Consider the following 20314-nt stretch of genomic DNA (forward strand, 5'->3'; position numbering starts at 1 on the left):
TGGCTGCAGCTCCTCACAGGGAGCAGAGGGCAGCGCTGAGCTCTGCTCTGTGTGACAGTGACATGATCCGAGGGAACAGCAAGGAGCTGTGCCAGGGGAGGGGCAGTTGGGGGTTAGGGACAGGATCTGCACCAGCGGGCGGTGGGCATGGCCCCAAGCTGCTGGAGTTCAAGGAACACTTGGACAACGCTCTCAGATGTGTTTGAACATTGTGTGGTGCTGTGTGGAGCCAGGAGTTGGGCTCCATAATCCTTACAGGTCTCTTCCAACTCAGGATATTCTGTGATTCTATGAGATACGAGGCCAGAGGTGAGCGGCTAAGGCTGACCCATCACTACCATGGCCAGGAACATCCCTTCTGAGAACAAGCAGAAGAGAATGAAGTAACTCACTACAAACCAGAAGGTTTTCGGGGCCTCCTTGAGCAACAGCTCCCTTCTGCAGAATGAGGGCATCTTGCCCTTCCTTCTGACACACCTGTTTGCTCTGGATACACATAGCACAAAAAAACGTGGAGTTTTGCTCAGCTGTGCCAAATCTCAGAGGGCACATGGAGACCTCGCCTGTGCAAGTGAGTTTATGTGGAGATGTTGTGGGCTGTTTGAAAAGCACACAGGAAGCACAAAGGAAGGCTTGACAGGCTGCCTGAACAGTCACTGATGAAGCAGCACAAAACAGGTATCTCCGGTCCCTTCCTCTCACACCTCTAATCCTTTCATCCGCATGCCACAGCTGTTCCCTGAGCAACAGTGGGCACCTGTTGTCCCCATATGTCCTCCCAGTGCTGGCCTGGCACCTCGCTCTGCCTCTGCCATCCACCAGTCCTGGCGCCCTGCATGCTGCTCTTCACTGATGGTGAGCTCCCAGATCTGCCAAAGGGTGGTTTGGCAGGATGGGTGGCTGGCACGAGGTGATGCTAAGCACTGGGAGGAGATGGCTGTGGGCTGCAGGCATGCCAGGAAACGTGTCACTGTTGTAGAGGGATGTGTGTGTAGCGATCTCTGATTAAGTTATTGCACTTTCTACTTCTGAGAGCCAGCTCCCAGTGGAGAGGTAAGACACATCCTGCCATGATTTCTGCCGCTCTCCCCAGTGCAAGTACTTCAGTATATCCTTGTCTTTCCTGCAAGATAGGGGCATGGCTTCTCCTGGCCCCAGACACCCCCAAGTTGTGTATTCACTGCTCCACCCTCAACTTTCTAGTGAAAACACTCAGAGTTGGTGAGACTGTGGCTGTCCCACACTGAGTTGTGCATTACTGCTCTTAGAGCATGGGTACTCACCCGATTGCGTGCTTTCTGACAGTATGTACATCCAGGAGCAGAGGAAAAGTTGAACCCTGAGCTCTGCCCCAAGCAAGAGTGTGAAAGGATGATGCCTCTTTCCCTCTGTCCATGCAGAGCAGCAGCACACAAGGCAGGACAAGGTAAGAAGCAACGATGGGCATGAAAGGCAAGAGGGAAATACAGCTAAATACCTTTAGGAAAAACAGCTTATGCTTTCCTTAAAATAATAATAATAAAGTAAAAAAAAAGTTAAACAACATATTTTAGTATTACTTCTGATGACATGCATTTTCACCTCCTGAAGGAAACTCACCAGCTGGACTTCGAAGGAACGGAAAACCTTTGGCTGCAGCCTCTTTGCCTTTCTTTAAGTCATACCTCTAAGCTGCCTCAAGCCCAGGTTTGGTCTCTCACCACCTGTTTTTCTAGGGTAGGTTATGCCACAGGTGCACTGAAAGCAGGATAACGAAGGTTCAGGGCAGTATGGCTCACTCATGATAAATCACGCTGTCATGCATCTTTGCACAGAAACCAGGAAGTTTTTCTTTTTTGGGTGCACCAAGGTCTTAAGGAGGAAATTGTTGCAACACAGACTCTGAGTCTGCTGCAGATAATTATATCTGTTTGTCCTCTGAGGCAATCTCCTCACTCCTTCACAGCTCATCTGGAGCCACTGCTTTCCACATGCCCTTGTCTCCATCGCAGGCTGCACCTGGAGCCCTGCAGGGGTGGGAGAGGTAAGCATAGGGCTGGGGCTCCATTGTGCCCCGCAGCACTATCAGCATCCAGCAGCAGACACCCAGCGCCAGCCCGGTGCAGGGCAGCTTTTGGGAAACCCCAATCCATGTGTGCCCAAGCATAGGCTGGGTGAGGCCTTTGGGAAGTGACAAGCAGTGGCACAGCCTTGCCCTGGCAATGTCTCTCCGGCACTGCCTTGCTGCTTTCCATCTGTGCCTTCATCTCTGTTTGGCAGTGCACATTTTGCACAGTAGCAGAACATTGCCTGCTTGTAAGAAAAGCAGATACCAGTGTTTTCTCACCCACCAACAGAGAGCATTCCAGATTTAACCTGAATGGTGTTCTGCATCCTACTTATTCAATCATGTAAGCCTATTTTACCTTCAGTACGAAAGCAGGAAAGAGGCAGACAAAGGATTTTTCACTTCAGAAAGAGGAAATACCAAAGAGAGTTCCCCAGAGACAACTTGCAGGTGAACTTGGTAATTAAAAAATTAGAGCAGAAGTATGAATCAATACACCCAGACAAACAGCTGTGACTGCATCTCAATATTTCAGACAGGCAATCCATCGAGTTTGGCCACTCTGACACTCCTGAAAACTAGTGCAAATAAAGGCATTAGGCAGAGACACATAAAACCTGAGGATGATACTGTCAGTGCAGAGCTAGGCTCAGAGTGATGAACATGGGGATGCTGGATCCCTCAGCCTCTTGCTAGACAATGTGTTGTCATCCATTAAAACCATGCTTCGAGCTGTGATGCAGGACTGAAAAACTGCCCCCCAAAAATCCTTACTTAAACGCCTGTTCCTCAAGCAGCATGCTGTCTTCTGGCATTTCAAGTTTGTTGTCATGGGAATGGGTGTCAGGGTGATCAGGTCCAGCCTGAGATTTCACACTTACCCCCTAAAGGTAGCTTTATGTTAGGTATAAGAAATAAACTCTTTACTCAGAGGGCATTGAGACCCTGGCACAGCTGCCCAGAGAAGCTGTGGTGCCACATCTCTGGAGGTGCTCAAGGCCAAGTTGGATGAAGCCCTGGGCAGCCTGAAATGGGGGGGGAGGGCAGCCTTGCTCATGGCTGGGGACTCAGACCGGATGGTGCCTTGAAAGATCCTTTCCAACACAAAACACCCATTGGTTCCATAATTTTGAGTGGGGTATTTCTGCTATTCTCACAGGGTCAGATGTACCCCACATCCATCAGCTCACATATTGCCATGTCTGCAACACCCAGGACACCTACATGAGGCCAGGCAAGGCTTTTGGCTGGTGCCCTGCCTACTGCAGGATGGAGCAACAGAGCTGGTGGCAGAGAGCAACAAACAAGGCACCCCTCCTATTTCTTTCAACAGCACAGATTTTGGCAGGGCTGGTGCCTGATGCAGCCAGATACGAGGCACTTTTGTGGCCTCCAGGATCCGCTTCTTGGAGAGCACCTCATAGTTTAAAAGCCAAGAATATTTAGTAGTTGAGAAGAGATATTGACAGCTTGGCCACATTCACTGGTGTGTGGTTTTCAGCAGCTCCTGATCACCTCATCCCCTTTCCACAAGTGACACAACGTATGGCCCCAAGCCCAAACCCCATGGGCAGACCTCAGGTGCTCAGAGCTGGAGCCTTCCTGGCTGCCCAAGAGGAAAGCAGCTCCCACCCTTGTTTCAAAGCACATGGCCTCCTGTTGGACTGCTGAAAAACACCAGCAGCAGCCACTCAGGCATTTCAGCCAGATGCATGTGACAACAGTGGTTTCATTTGGCAAAACTGCATCGTACGGTGGCATAGATACTCCTTGAGTGATCAGCTGCCATTCAGTGTGCCACAAACCTTCACGCTGATGCTGTGCAGCCCAGGAGATTGAGTGTGAGAATATGCAGAGGAGACAAGGATGGGAGTCAGCACCTCTGTGCTTTTCTGCAGCAGCTTTCAGAAAGCTGCTAGGTGTTCCTCAAGGTCTTGATTTTTCTAATTTAAAGGAAAGGATGCATAATGTGCCACCCCTATTTCAGAAAGAAGTGCTGTTACTTAGCCTGGCTAGTCAGTGGCCATGGACAAGTTGTGTTTTCAGCAAGATGTTGTTTCGTTTGTATTTTACAGGAAAAAAAAATTGCATTTTACCAGCCTGGCCTTACTGATAATTCCCCCCTAGAGCTTTGGATGTTTGTTTGGTTCAGTGTTTATCATTTAGAGAGCAATTTGTGTGCTAATACGCATAATCCTCCAGTTCAGTTGCAAGATTTCATTTCTCCCATTGAACTGCATTTGTAGGGTTCATTCTCTCATTCCTGGATGGGGTCTCATGAATGCAGGGCCAGTAACATCTCCTTGCCTGTTTGCAGCTCAGAAAGTCTTCAGCAAAAGCTATTGGGGTCAAAATGCTTTGTTTTGCTCAAAACACCAAAAGAATTTGAACTTGGAATGTCAGGGATAACACGGGAAACAAACTTTCCAAAAGCAGTTTGGAGGCAAGTTTTTTACAAAACATTTCTGAAACTGAAAGCATCTTACAGAAATAAAAACAGTGAAAGCACCACAGGCTCGTGACGTGTTTGCACTGACAGTTTCAAAATCTGGAGGCAGGTTCTCTTTCCTGCTCTTGTGTTGATGTTAGGAAAAGGACTAGAAGCTGAAAGCACACAAAGCAAACTGGCCACTTGTTCACAGCTCTGGATGACCTAGATCATGGCTGTGCTTCCGAGTTTCACCATGGAAGATGCACCCTTGCTACAAATCCAGCTGTGCTTATTTGTAGGTTTTTTTTGTTGCTGTTGTTGTTTCCTCCAAGAGAACAGCAATATAGTGATAGAAGAAGAGGGCACAGTTTTGAACTAAAGGATGAGAGATTTAGATAAAATGTCGGGAAGTTTTTCACTGAGATGGCAGTGAGGCCATGGCACAGCTGCCCAGAGAAGCTGTAATGCCACATCCCTGGAGTGCTCAAGGCCAGGTTGGATGGGGCCCTGGGCAGCTGAGCGGGGGGGCAGCCCTGCCCACAGCTGGGGGCTGAGGCTGAGTGGGCTTTGAGATCCCCTCCAACTCAAACTGTTCTGTGATTCTATGATTTCCTGGACAATCCCCATGCAGCCTGACACAAGCAAACAGATGGAGGCAGGAAGGAAGCTACCAAACCCACATATATCCCTACCACTGTATTTCACTCCCTGCCACGCTGAAGTAAAAAATAAAGAAGTCAGAAATTTTACCACCATAGAAGCATTTTGGAAGAACTTTGTCCGAGCTCAAAACCAAACCAAGAGCATTTTCAGCATTGCAAGCATCCTTAGCTTCCAAAAATATATATATATATATATATATATATATATATATATATATACATATATATATATATATAGAATATATATGTGAGTGAACGGGCTAAAGAAATCACACAAACAGGTGGCAAGACACTGTATGGGGCTCAGTGTTTATGCAGTTGCTGTGGTCCTTACTTAGGCCTGCTTAAAATGAACCAAAATACCACTGGCTGCTTGTGATTGGTATACGTTTACTGCCTTAGAGGTGGTGGAAATCCTCAGTTGTGCTCCAGTGATTTTTATCTGAGACAGTTGCTTAAATCTCCTCTCTACAGCCCACGAGAGAATAACATTTTGGCCAAATAAAAACTAAAACCACATCATTTTGGTGTTTAGTTTTTTCTTGACTCTTCTGGACATTGCAGAGTACAAAATGAGGAAAATCCTTGAGACAAACTGCTACCCCCCCCCACAGACCCATGCAGTAACCCACCTTGATGTCACTCCAAGCTTGCTTTAGCTGAACAGCCTCAAGATGCAAGAGGTAAAAGCATCTCACAATGCAGAAAGCTCCCACTGGAAAAGTCTGGCAGCCCCTCCCTTGTATACAACAGTTCAAGTAGTGAGCTTGTGAAGGCCACAGCGACAGGTAACAACACTGTATTTATTGACTTGCCCATTGCCCTGATGTGTTTTCAGACCCCAGTTTCTTTCCAGGACTGCTCTGTTTCATAATAATCAAAAGTCAGCAGAGGTCTGTTTCCAGCATTCTATGGAGTTATGCAAAATGGAAAAGGAAAAAACTAAACAGCAACCACATACAGACCCTCCTTCTGCACCCCAGCCTGATTGCTGCTAAAGAAGGAGATAGTATTATTCTGTTAAAGAAGGACACAACGTAATTCTAGCTGTCTTTCTGCCTTGAGGTACAGTTTTATTTTATAAAAAATATATTACCTCTACAGATTTCCACAAGCCCAGTCTCATTCCTATCTCCTGTTTCACCTTACAAAAAACGTTAATCTCTTGAGAGACCTGAAGCTCCTATGGAAATAAATGAGACAGTTAACTAAAGGTGGGTGCTCACTTTTCCCAGCCTCAGAGAAGCTTACAGGGGATGAAGGGCACAGCTGAGGCAAGACTGACAGGCGGGCTATGGGCAAAGAGCTCTTCTCATGTCTGTTGGAGCTCCCAGTGCTGCACCAGGGCAGGTTCTCATGTTTGTAGGACCCAGAGACGGAAAACATGGACAGGAGACGGAAAACATAATCAAAGGAGCTCTATGATAACCATTACCGTCCTATCTAACTGATATTAATTATTAATAATTATTATATTATTAATAATTAATAATAATAATAATAATAATAATTAATAATTATTAATAATTATTAATTATTAATAATCCAATTAGCAGCTTGGATCTATCAAATGAAGTGCCTCTGAAATTTCACTGAATCTTAAGTTTTTCTTCGTCTTAAATAGGAGTGACTCTGAGATTAATCACACTTAGAAAAAGAAGAAAAAAAGATAAACAACAAACAAAACCTTCTTAACAAAGGCTCAAGATTCTGGTAATTAAGCTCACCCAATCTTCAGAACCAAACCTAACACCATGGACACAGCTGCCAGCGCGTGGCCTCCAACACAGCTGGCCTGGATGAGGTGCTCTCCTTGAAAACCAGACATGCATCTATCATGCTATTCACTGATCTCTACAATACTTTTCCCATCTGGATAAACCAGTCCTGGGACATTATCTGCTTTGTCTGAAGTCATCAGCACCTTGATGAGTTTGTTCTGCTGGATACTAAGTACAAGCAAAAATGCCACTTTGGAGCAGTCATCTTTTTTCTATGAAAGCTGCAGAAATCTATTCCTTGGAAATCCAAGGAAAATGGTATTCCAGCCTGTTCCATTGCTCTGATCCCTGTGCTCTTGTTCTGCATGCTGCTGAAGCACTTGTGAGTGACTTGTTGCCAGTATTATTGAGGTGGCTCCAGTATCCTGACCGAAAGCTACTGTTGTTACAGTTGATGTTTAAAGAAACATTGTGCCCACAAAAATTTAACAAGATTTTGAAAATGAAGTTATTTCTACTTATCTACTTGGATTAGAAACAAAGATACAGAACTAGTAAATCATTTTTTTGTTGATAATGAAACACCATGCAAACAGAACTAATTATTCAATTTGAAAACGTCCTTAGTAATATGTTAAAATATTTGCATTTGAACTTTAAAAGCTTGGAAGCATATCTGTGGGCTAGAGAAACTTTCAAACCTTCATCATCACTGAAGTAAGATCTATTAAAATTTAGCAGCCTTCAGTAGTTGCAGATGCACAGCACTGTGTCAACCTCTGATTTGTAATTTAAGGTTAAGGTTTAAAGATAAAGGGGAAGGGAAGGATGGCAGCAGTCCGCCCTTGTTTATCTTGTGTAAGCGATTCTGTCCTAGCCCAGACCGATGACTTTGTCCCCAAACTGCTGTTTCGAAAGGGGAACTCCACATTGCATAATGTGCATTTTACTTTACCTCAAGTGATTGGGAGAAATATCATTCTGTCGGAGTTTTAAGCAAGAAAACTTCAGTACAAAGACACAGAGTTTTCCAGTCTTTTCATAGAGGCTGCTTTTCATACACTGAGGTGTGAAACCATAATTCTGTTACCTGCTTTTCCACTCTGTTTCTACAGCAGGAGCTGAGGTCGGTACTCTGCGCTGTCCTCTCCTGATGTAACAGCTAAGGCAATGCTGGCTGCCTTCTCAGGTCTCACAGCAGGAGGCTGAGACACACTGCAGAGCTGGAGGGGGAAAACAGAGAACATTACTACTCTCACTGAATAGTTGCAGGAAAAGCAAACAAACAAACAAAAAAGGTAAGCAGTCCAAAAGCAAAATCCGCACATGCAGTTTTTTCTCCATTGGTGCCATAATTTCAAAAGCCTTCAGATAATGTTATTGAGGTTTTAAGCAATACGTCTGCCTTCGGCACCCTCTGAGCTGTCACTTGCAGCCAGCAATGCCCCACTCTTGGCTTGACGTAAGCAGGCCTTAACAGGGCTCTGCCCACAGAGTCTGCCTCAGCATTTGGTTTCTGTACTTTTCCTAATCCTTGAGAAAAGAAAACTGGGACATTACAGTGCCAAGTGACATCCCACCTCCCAGCTGAAGCGTATGGACCAAACACCTCCTGGTCTGCGACAGTTTGCCCACTTGAAATCCCTGCCACGCACCTGTGATGTGCGGGGAGATTTGCAGAGAAACTGCGAACATGGCTGCAGTAGTTGGCTAATAGTGCCTGTAATCATCAAGCACAATTCCTTCTTTTTTTTTCTTTCCTTCTTTTTTTTTTTTTTTTTTTTTTTTTTTTTAATAATATTTTCAAACCTCAATGTGAGAAGAAGTGCAAATTCCTTCAAAGTAGCATGGCATAAAAGCACAGGAACTCAACTGCTACGAGTATTTAGAACACGCATTTTGTATATATAGACCAGGAGGCAAGAGACTGGAGAGAGCCTTGTAGAAAGGGATGTGGGTCTTCTGGCAAGTTAAATATGAGCCAGCAGTGTGCCATGGCAGCCCAAAGGGCCAACTATGCCACGGGATGCCCCAGGCCCAGCACTGCCAGGGGGTGAGGCGAGGGGCTGTTCTCTGCGCTCTGTGCTGTGAGGCCTCACCTCCAGCACTGGGATCTGGTTTGGGTGCCACACTGTAAGACAAAAAGCTATTAGAGAGTGTCCAAAGGAGGGCTACGAAGATGGTGAGGAGTCTGGAGGGCAAGGTGTGTGAGGAGCTGCTGAGAAGCCTGGGTTTGCTCAGCCCAGTGCAGAGGAGCTGAGGGGAGGCCTGATGGCGCCTGCAGCTCCTCACAGGGAGCAGAGGGCAGCGCCGAGCTCTGCTCTGTGTGACAGCGACAGGGCCCGAGGGAGCTTTTGCACCGCACCTCAGCTAGCGGCGTGACAAGGCAGCATCACAGCCATCAATAAAGCCGAATCCGGGTTACAGATCCATCCGGCGGCTCCAGAGGGGAGGGCAGAGCAGAAGGGGCTCAGCACAGGCCAGCAGCGCAGCACAAACGCAGGAAACTCAGCAGGTTGCACATCCTGCTCCACAGCATCCCTGCCGCTATTCTTAGCCGCGCTGGCTGGTGTGAGGAAAAGGCTGGGGGGCACGTGAAGGCGGCAATGAGAAACAGCGTGTGTGAGGTGGGGGATTGCAGTTCGGTGTGAGCGCTATTTTAAAGGCTGTGTTGTTATGCTAAAAAAACAAACAAGCAAACAAAAAAAAAACCTACCCATCCTACCAAAAAAGCTATCTGTGACAGCTAACCCAAGTTTCAGTGGTGAGGGCTTCAGGTAGGTGTGGGACAGACGGGGTTGGGGTGCAGGCTCCTTGTGCAGCTGCTTGCAGCCAGACGTTCCCACAGCACATCACCTCTGCAGCACACAAAGGGGCTGTTCTGGGAGAATGTGGTGTGGGAACAGCATGGGTGAAGGAGGACACTTCTAAAAGCTCACGCCATAGGCCTGAGGCTTCTCCTATCCACTGAATTAAAAATTCACATATTAGCATGCGAAGGGAGGATGTTCCTACCAAGGACAAATTGCATTTCATGATGGGGTAGAAATAGCTTTGGGAAATGGTTGAATTCATACTCAACTGCAGTGCTTACAGTACAACCAAACACATCTTCCTGTGTGTATAACTAACAACAGAACCGCTTCTCCCTCTTGAAGCAAAGAAGAGCTCCAAAGTTGAACTACAAGCTCCAAAACAAATGCATCACTGCAAGCCCATGAACAGCTCCAGGCAGGTCCTAATTGCGATCCTGCCCCCTCCATATTATTGCTGGCAGCTGCATCTTGTGCAGCCAGTACTTTTCTCTCAATGTATTTGAGAAGCTGCAGTGCTTCCAGATTGAAAGAAATGAAGCTGAAAAACAACTAAGCACCTTCCAAAGTCTATGTTCCAAAGTCTTGGAAATCAAATAAAGTGAGATAGACATCTATTAGCAATCCTACCTTATTGACCTAAACACTAGATATTTAACCACTGCCAGCTAATAGGTCAGCATTTTTTTTGTCATTCTTTTCAAAGGCTAAAAAAGTGCATTTTGCGTACATGCAATTAATTCTCCACGTGGCATCAGCAGCTATTCTTTTAATTGCACCTGGCAGTGGAGTTGGAGGGCATCACTTTACAGCCCACTTATTAACTCTTGCTCCACTCGTGCACTTTGTACTTGTTCCCAAGATTCCCAGCAGCCGTGAAAGTGCCTTTCTGCTTGTCAGATGTCTTCTAAGGGACTGGCTTAAGAAAGAAATCCCAACTAACAGTTCTTGACATTCAAAAACTCCATTTATTTTCTCAAGACTTTAATACTTTAAAAAAAAAAAATTTGCATTTATTTTCAAAGAAGCCCAAAAGAAATTTCAGCAATGAAATCTGGTTATGCCAATTATATTCTAGCACCGCTCAGAAACAAGATCCAGGACACAGGGGAAAAAAAAAAAAAAAAAAAAAAAAGCCAAATGAATCCCATGTGCTTTTTGGAGACATAGATAAAACTTACTTTTTCAGTATTGCGGTTTTGCTCTTCAACTATTTAGGTAACACTGCGAATGCAAAAAAGTACAGACAGGAGCCTGCTAAAACCTGCTACTGTACTTCAGAGGCAGTTAACCACACAGAGCAAAGGTTACAAGGGATAATCAGACCGCCTGTTATCAGCAAAGCTACATTTGATTTGGAAAACTGTCAAGACTGCCTCTAGCTCAGGCACATGGAGCATCCGCCTCTTTCCGTCTTGCAGAGAAAAAGCCAAAATTAATACAGAGCTAAACAACTTACATACATATCCAAAAAGGGAGTAGTTGATGCCATGCTATGGAACTAAAATAGGCAGAGCATGTTTAAATGCTTTTAAAAATAGTTAGCAGTGTTCCCCATTCCCCCCGTGTGGAACTCAGAACATCCAGCCCCTCTGTCCCCCACTCTCTCCATAGCTGAAGAGATTAGGGAGTGCAGGCAGAGCAGGGGGCAGGGGCAGGGGAATGGCAGGAATCTTTATCCCTCTGCCTCAAACTCTACCAGTCGGTGTTTAATAAACTTGGGCAGCCCCGTTTCAGAAGCACAAAGCAACATCCGTTCAGCTAAATTTGTTAGCAAGCCTGAGGACACTCGTCAGGTTTTTCTTTCTTTTTGGAGAGTGGAAAAAAATAAATAAGCCCTGGGATAAGCTCTGGAAATTGCAACAAATTCATTTCTGCAGCACACTGAGAATCACAACGCTGCCAATTGTAAAACAGCCCAAAAATACAAGTACTTGCAGTTCTCCAGGAGGCAGGCTGCACTGGCAGGAGCTCTGGGCTCACTCCTGCAAGTAATTCCTTGCATGCAAGTAGCTACTCGTCAGCCCGATGAAACTATTCTTGAACACAGAAATTTGCAGGACTGAGCCCTTGCCATGACTTTCAGGGAGTCACAAGTTGGAGCTAGTTTTGCTTTTCACATAAGTATGTGTCTGTCTATACTGAACTCCACAGGGCAGCAATAAAGGATACTACCAAAAGCCTACAGAAGATGCTGAAAGCAAGCAGCTAAATTATTACAAGGAGCTCCACATAAGCAATCTGCTCCACTAAAGTAGCCTGTGCAAAGCAATACTGTGACCAGCCCCCAAGGATCTGCATCACCCCTGCATCTCAGCACTGGTATGGGCTAAGTGATAATTCCAAACAGTGTGTTTCTGGATGAGACGTACTAAACAGAAAATATTTCAACCAGCGGTGTTTGGCACATCTCTAACATTTAATCAGAAGCATAAACAATCTAGACACTGAAATACAAACTTATTTTTCCTTAAAATCAGTGTTCCATAGCTGTTGCTTTTTTTTAATTATTATTTAAAAAATTCAGGAATGTGATACACAATACAATTAGCTCCCCACCACTGCAGTGCTCACTTACAGGAGATTCACTAGTTTTGTGCTTTGCGGGAAAAAAAAAAAAGGACAGACTGTGCAGTGTCTTTGAAGGCTCTCGGTATTCTGGAACTATGATTTTCAGAATAAATCTGGTCTGTGTAACCACAGGCAAGTCAGCTGTCTTGTTGGGTCTAACACAGCCAGAATAAGCACAAAAACAGTGTTCGTGCTGCAGTATGGCCACCTGGCCAGCCTTGTACTTCCAGGGAATGAATCAAGCTAAAGAGACTGAAGGGCCCCGTTCCCAGCAGCTGGTGCTGAACACGCAACATGCCACAGGACAAAGAGGCTGCGCAGCTCCCTGTGCCCCCTGTCAGCATCAGCATCTTCAGCATCACGTTCATGTCCTGTCCTGGTAATAAAAATAATGTGGAGGAGAGCTTTGTGTCTTTTAAGCTAGCCATTGCCTGCAATGGACACAGTAATAGAAAAATATGACTTCTGGCACAAAAAGATTAAATAGTTACAGTGGAATTAGTGACCACAATTTCATCTATTTGGGTGCATTTACTGAAACTGTTAACCAATGGTGGCAACGTTGCTCTCTTTTTATAAAAGCAAGAGGAGAGACGTTGGACTTGTCAGAGCTACTATAGTCTCTCTGCATGCTTTTTTTGGTGTTTTCCTTTTTTTTTTTTTAAATAAATCTAAGAGCAGTAGCTCTATGGTGCATTAGTGATACACAGCAGGACCTCAATAATTCATACTAATGACTGAGACCAATTTTAAACTAGCAAGCAAAATAATTACTAAAAGTTTACCATAGAAAGCAAGAATACACATTAAAAAAAAAAAAAATAGCACTTTGTTCATTTCAAAATTTACTTGGATAATACTTTGTAGTATACTAGCAGTAGTAGCATATTTTGCAAACGTAGTCTCATACAAGATCTCATAACAGTCAACTCTAGATCATATACAGGTAACACGAGAAAGAATTAAGCTAATTCAGACAGAACAAAACCATATATAAATACTATATTAACATATTTAAGTTAGTTCAAACTATACAAGCAGAAACACAGAGCACGCTCAGTGATGCTGGGAAGCACCACTGCCCCGAGCTGGGCTAAGCCCCGCTACTTCTCCCGTGCATTGACACGAGGCACCACACTGGCATTCGCTACAGCTAGCCTGGCCGTGCAGACTGCACAGCCAGCACACAACACTGGTCATCCACCCATGGATAATCGAGAGTTGACTGCAATGCTCCACTGAGAGGTTGGGTAAGACTACTGACACAACCCAGGACTGATGAGCAGCAGACTATTCCAAACTACTTATGAGCAATTAGCATACAAGATGCGTATTGGAAATGCAAACTAGCAAAGTGTTCTGTATCTGGAGGCAAAGCTACATTCCCTTCGCTAACAAAACATTCTTTTAAAAAAATCTATACTTAAATACTGTTGAAAACCTGAAAACCATAGCATCAAAGAATTTTGTAAGGCCAAAACTATCCTCGGTTCCCTCTGTTGTGCCTGGGTATTGTAATACATTTGAAGGAGCAAACACTAACGCAGCTTAGTATCCCACACTCCTTCCAGCGCCTTCCAGTAACAGATCTCAGAGTTCATCACGCAAGAGTTGAGCCTCACAACACCCCTGTGAGGTAGGTATTATTCCCATGTTAAGACAGGGAAACCGAGGCAGAGTGTTTATCCGACGTGCCCAGAGTCATACAGCAAACAATGGAAGATGTGAGCGGCTTTCCAGTTTGGAGCACAGGAGCAGTCGATTAATGACCAGGCATTATTCCCCATACACAACTCACAGGTGGATCAAGAGGGTCAGGGTTTTAGATTAGATTCCTTTTATCTTCAACTCTCACCTAGTCTCCGCCAGATTCAGAGTCCACAGATCAGCTTCTCCTGTGAAGGTGTAAGTTTGGCAGCACGCTGTAACAGCTTCTTTACAGCCAGCTGTCAGTTAACTGATTTAACATTCAAAAGCAAAGAACCAGATACTCCTTAACTGAAATTATGTGATACACATCTTACAAAATAAAGTACAGTGAATGAAATCCTGCTCCCCCATAAACTTTAGCAGAAACCAGATGGACACTCCCAAGGATGCTGCAGAGACCAGGAGCACAGCCACTGCAAGTGCTTGCAGACAGACTTAACTACATGCAAAATGCCTCACTGGATTACTGTTCATGGAGGCTATGCCAAAGCTTTTGAAAAGCATCGGTTTTACTGTCAGAGCTTGACAAACTTCCCCCTGACAGAGCTCTTACTGACACAACTAAATTCTTTTATTAGTAAACTCAGCATCAGTTAAAGCTGAAGCTCCAGCTCTTCATTCATGGCAGAGTCAAGGCTTCCTTAAGCTCAAAGACTTCTATGATGATACGCAACTTGGAAATAATGAAAAACACCAGAAAATCTGTAACATATTAAAGTAGGCATTACTTTATCTGCCATTCTCACATCCTGATCACACACAGTATACAGTAGCTTGAACTTTCATTTTGAGCAAAAAAAAAAAAAACCAACAAAAAACCAAAACCCTTTCACATCTGATATTTTCACAGGCCGTTGATTTTAATTACCTCACTACCTTACCAGAAAAGATGGGGATGTTCTCACAATCACTTGACGTCTCCTTAAAAATATGCTATGTGATATATTTGTAAGAAAAACCTTCACATTTTTTATTACATAAGATTAAGAAAAATACGTGAAACTGACAAAGTGGTTTCCAGTTTTAAGTAGTTATATCTTTAAAAATGTTCTATCAACTTTGGTTTCCTTAGGGCTTCTAAATAAACAATATATTAAAATATCTACAAATCAAATATTAAAGGAAAAAGCAGGTCCAAGAGATCTGTAACACAAATTGAGTTCCTATATGCTTATCCCTCAAGTATCTTTTAATTGGAAAAAAAAAAAGTAATTTGAAGCACAACAAAAAGTGTCTCAGCTGAAATGTTGAAACTGTTTTTCTGAAGTTGTTACAGCATCGGTGCACTTTCTGTCTGTCTCACTAGGAAGTCAACAGAAACGTTGTATGACAGTGACATCATGTTCTTTAGAACAAGCATTCTAGATTTAGCAATATGACAAGAACAAGGACCTCAGCAATTACACTAATTGGCAAAACGCATCTCAAACATCTGTCTCTTCCCCTTGCAACACAGCTGTTGTCAAAGTCACCAAAACTCAGGTAGCACCATTCAGGGAGTTACAAAGATGATTCAAACTGCTCGTTTTGATCGGTGTTTGCCTCTAGCTTAACCGCAGGTACACTCTCCGATTTAGTCCTTCTAGTTTTGTTGTGTGGAAATTCAATGACAACCTCTGAACAAGAAATACTAAGCGAAGAAGATTTTTCTGTCTTCTTTCCAGTATTATCTTCTATCGTTCCACAACATTGCTTCAAAGCACACTGAGTTCTGCAAGGAAACTCGCATTTCCCTCTCCCTGATTCAGAGCCAACGCTGGCAAACTCGGGCTGGATGGTAGTTGCATGAATCCCTTCATCGTGAAAGATCTCTTTTATGCGCTTTGCCACCATCATGTACGTGGAAGGGTCAGGACACTTTATGTGAGCCGTGCCAATGATCCTACTGCCTGCTAGCTGCCAAATGTGTAATTCATGCACCGCTTCAACTCCTTCAAGGGTACGTAATTTTGAGTTCAAAGAATGAACATCTATTTGTTTGGGAACAGTCTGCAGAAGTATAAGGGCCGACTCCCTAAGCAATGGGTAAGTTGTGTAAAGGAGGATACAAACCATAATCAAACAAAGAACAGGGTCTAAATATAGTAACCAGCATGGACCAGCCACCGTAATGCTCTCTTGCTCAGACTTGTTTACACTGCCAAGAGGTTGGGATAAAGTAGCATTCTCCACACAATGGCTATTGACACACGGATTAAAGCAGGGCCCATCTTTGGGGCATGGATTCCACAAACCATAAAAGAGCAAGGCATTCACTACGACAATTACTGAACCTAAGGCATCTCCAAAAACATGCAGAAAAACTCCACGCATGTTAAGCTGCGCGCTAGAGTCTTCCTCAACCTCTTCAACATCCAGAGGATAATGCCCAGCGTTCCCATTCACTTGTAGGTCAGTCGTGTCGTCCTTCATGTCACCTGACAAGAAAGCAGTAGAGCCATTAGGCACATGCTATAATAATACACATTACTACAGTTCCATATAAAATTATTATCAACATTAAGCCTGCCTCATGCAGTACAAAACTGAAAAACAAGCAACTTGGCCCATCACGCTTCTATTTTACCAAAAATCCACTTCCACCTTTTCCAGCTGCTTAACCATTAGCAACTTGCTCTTCATTTCTCATGCAAAATGAAGAATTGTGGAGCATATACTTAAAGGTTGCTTAAGTAGCTGTGTAATTTATATTTGCTTCCTCTTGTGAAAGGCCAGATAATCACATTGCTAAAACCTCTCTAGCACGATAGCAGTGAAGTTCTATTTAATATTACATCTTACAAAATTAAAAGCTCACAAGCAGCTTGGATGCTACTTTATAGACGTTTATTTTCAGGTTGAGCAGTTCATTTCCAAAAGACCTCTGAAATCAAACAGGAGGAATCATTCCTGAGATGCCAGCACAACAGTGAGATACAATGAGCTGAGCTTTGGAGGTCTAACAGGAAGAATTTGTCAGCAGCATTGACAACAGGACAGTATAAGTTATCACTTCAGTTCTCAGAGGCTATGAATTTGTGCTGTTTGTATTCCAGAATATATACAAACTTATTTTTAGTACTTTTGTTGATTTTCAAGTAACACATTGCTGTTGAGTGGCATACAGCTGTTGATGCCCAAAGCCATGTATTACGAATCACATAATTTGTAAAAGAACATTTTAGTACCCTCCCTTATCAAAATGGGTTCCATCACACCCAACAAGCTATGCAGGAACAAATGCACACACCATTATAAAGAGGCAGAGTGAAGTTTCTGAAAGAAATCATTTTCCAAACTTCAACATTGGAATTATTTTACAAGATTAACTTTTTATGCTTCTTCAGAAGATCTTTGGGCAGACAACTTACAGTGTTAAAGAAATGTAACGGGCACTGGCCACTGGCCAGTAAAACAAGAAGCTCTCACTGCTTCTACAGTTATTGAGTTCAGAACTTTGTAAACATTAATGTGTTAACATGACCTGCAGCTTTTGTAATTCTGCTCTTATGACTGTAATTCTGTGATCACAAAAGTGTCTCCAAGGCCCTTCCTCTCCCAAGACGGAGGCGGGCACACACTGAGGTGGCTGAGAGGTAGGTCAGTCCCAAGCCCTTGGCTCATCACGCTGGGCATCACACTTCTGCCCTAAAGCTCCAGCTACATTTTCCACACAGTTTCTAGAGTCATGGAACAAGGAAATGTCACTGGGGCCAGTAATCTTCCAGAGAAATGAGTGAGTTAGAGGAAAATATCTTGAGTTACAGAGTTCAGACTTCAGGGTTCACAATGTGGGCACAGAAAGAGGACGCCTTCTGATCCTGCTCCATACCAAGAGTTTGGGACAAAGGGGATTTGGAGAGTCAGAGGATAGGGGTGGATAGCAAGAAGCAAGGTTCCGAAAGCTCTGAGTCTTTTCAATGGTTAAAATGTCTCAATTTGAATTTTGACTCATTTAAACCCAACTATAAACAGATTACTTTACACAAAACATATGCACAAAGATGCCTGTGCAGGACTAACCCCTGAGGCTATTGTGAGGATTTCTCTTCATCCTCAGGAGAAGAGAGCCTACCCTTCTTCACAATTCCCTGCTGAGGTACAGCACCAATTTCAGTCATTTCCCATTTTCACTTGTACACCTTACAGCTTCTTACAAGTCTTCATGCACCTTTATCTGTGACACTTCAATGGGTCAACAACAAGTAACTCCATCCTTACATAATCATGACATGGCAGAGAAGGAAAGGCAGACTTCCTTGAAAGTTTCACCATGCCCAAAATTATGCCCTGCTACTTACTAAATGCCCACAACAAATTATTTGCTTCTGCTGGAAGGACACCCACAAGATGTTTCACACAAGTTACCCAAAAGCAGCATACATTTTAATCCACAAGAGAAGCCAATCTTTTAGCTTACAACTAGACAGGAATTTAGCTGAAAGCACAACTTACATTCCAACAGGCAAGAACAATTCAAAGGCCAAGGTATCAATTAGATCAATGGCTAACTGAATTTTACACTGTTTGAAACTACTTATTAGGATACTTTTGTTGGGACTAACACAACATTAAAAGCTTATTTTATTTTGTGGTTAAGAAAGGAGTGCAATACACTCAGAGGACTTTCAATCTTTTCAAAAGCAACAGGGAGTCAAAACACTAAAGAAACTAAAGAGAAAAAGAGGAACTCCAAGTTTCTCAGATGTCCATGAGAACTTCTAACTACTGAAATACTGAAACTGTAGCAAAGTTCACTCCACAGAGGAAAGAACAACCTAAGCTAATTCAGCAGTGTCTCCTAATACTGCCCTGAGAAGAAAGGAGATACGTGGATCAGAGGACTGAGAAAAAAAGGAGATGTGGGTCCAAGGACTGACACTCTTTCTTTCCTGCTGCAGGGATGCAGTAAGAGTGAAGCGCATAAGCAGCAAACATGCAACTTCCACTGACACACAGTATTCAGCTTAGACCAAATGACTTCAAAACAAGTCACCCAGGCATCTGAATCCACTGAAAAAATAACCCAAGACATTCCCTCCCACAAAAAAGACAGCATAGTCAGAACTAGGGAGAGAAGATCTTAACAAACAAGTGAATGAGAAGCTTCATTCTTTGGAAAGCTCAAGAAAGCTAACTTGAAATCACACGTGTGCTGCGAAACCAGCAAGCTCTGCATTCAGTGCCTTCTGCATGACTTCCTCAACACCAACTGGTAACCTCCAAGATTTCTTCCTACACACGCCTCGAAGAAACACCGCATTACTGCAATGGAATTTACTTCGGTACGCTGCGTCCAGTGGGAAAAAGTCTCTGAGGTTGATGACAACTAAAGCAACAGAGTGATCCGGCTGTCAGGACCAAGGCGCTGAGCTGCAGTTTGATGCACAGCCAGTTCAGCCGCCAGGGCACTGCCTTGTGACAGGCGAACACCGCTTGTCACGCGCCTCCTCTGCCAGCACCAACTTTTCCCAAGACCCCAAGCTTCACCCCGAGCTGCCTGCGAGAGAAAGGCGCGTCCCAAGGCGCTGCTTTTAGCACCCGGACAAGAGGTTTGAGGCGGAGGTGCCGCCCGCCCCGCTAAGCAGCTTTCCCGCCGCTTCCCTCAGGACGGACGGGCGGCCCCGCGGAGCTCGTGCCACCGCCGTCCTCGAGGACGGGACCTGAGGCGCTCTGCCGCGACGGGCACGAGGCGCGCGGGGCTTACCCAGCTTCTCCTGGCTGACCCCATTGGAGCCGCTGCAGTTCTCCACCAAGGTGCTGGTCTCCTCGCGGTGCAGCGCGGCCTCCCCGTCCCCGGGGCTTTGCTCGGCCTTGGCGCTGCCCCGGGGGAGCCGGGCGCCACCCCCGTGCGCGTGGCCGTGGGAATGGCCGTGTCCGCCGACGCCGTGGTGGTTGAAGAGGCAGAGCCCCAGCAGGTTGATGACGAGCCCCGCCACCCCCACGGCGATGACCACCAGCGGCTGCTGGATCTCGTGGGGCTCGGTGAAGCGCTCGATGGCCTCCAGCAGGATGGTGAAGCAGAGGGCGGTGAGGAAGACGGCGTTGACCAGGGCGCCCATCACCTCGGCGCGCACCCAGCCGAAGGTGTTCTTCTTGGTGGCGCGGGTGCGCTGGGCGAAGCGCACGGCCACCAGCGCCACGACCAGAGCCATGACATCGGAGAGCATGTGGAAGGAGTCGGACAGCATGGCCAGCGACGACGTGACGCGGCTCACCACCACCTCCACCACGAAGAAGAGGAAGGTGAGCGCCAGCATGCACAGCAGCCGCGCCCGCCGGTTCTGCCACCACCGCGGCCCGCCCGGCCCCTCGGCCGCCATCCCCCCGCACATTGCGCCGGGGCGAGCGCCGGCGGCCGCCGGCCCGGCCCGGCCCGG

General features: G+C 45.2%; 2 protein-coding genes across 3 annotated transcripts in view; both read right to left on the minus strand.

Annotated features, from left to right (window-relative positions):
* The window catches only part of RD3 (RD3 regulator of GUCY2D), a 48188-nt gene extending 40103 nt beyond the window's left edge, over nt 1-8085 (minus strand). Inside the window, exon 1 of one of the 2 annotated variants that reach the window (XM_042880891.1) lies at nt 7952-8085. The gene's annotated coding sequence lies outside the window, so the exon portion shown is untranslated. Of the gene's footprint in view, nt 1-5772; nt 5903-7951 lie in introns of those variants that run through there. The other variant, XM_042880900.1, reaches the window with a different exon arrangement.
* Nucleotides 8086-12074: 3989 nt separating this feature from the next.
* On the minus strand, nt 12075-20269 carry SLC30A1 (solute carrier family 30 member 1). The gene is made up of 2 exons (XM_042885610.1): nt 19642-20269; nt 12075-16372 (listed from the first exon to the last, which is right to left on the minus strand). Exons 1-2 carry the CDS (start codon nt 20267-20269, stop codon nt 15456-15458), a joined length of 1545 nt encoding a protein of 514 aa, XP_042741544.1. The 3' UTR covers nt 12075-15455.
* Nucleotides 20270-20314: the final 45 nt, after the last annotated feature.

The sequence above is a fragment of the Lagopus leucura genome, unplaced genomic scaffold, assembly GCF_019238085.1.
Source record: "Lagopus leucura isolate 7727_CA_CO unplaced genomic scaffold, USGS_WTPT01 Super-Scaffold_73, whole genome shotgun sequence".
Taxonomy (NCBI): Eukaryota; Metazoa; Chordata; class Aves; order Galliformes; family Phasianidae; genus Lagopus; species Lagopus leucura.

Coding starts and splice junctions, on each gene's coding strand:
- SLC30A1 (XM_042885610.1), bottom strand. CDS start 20,269: ATGTGCGGGGGGATGGCGGCCGAGGGGCCGGGCGGGCCGCGGTGGTGG. Junction 16,373..19,641: donor GGTCAGCCAGGAGAAGCTGG/GTAAGCCCCGCG, acceptor CTTTCTTGTCAG/GTGACATGAAGGACGACACG.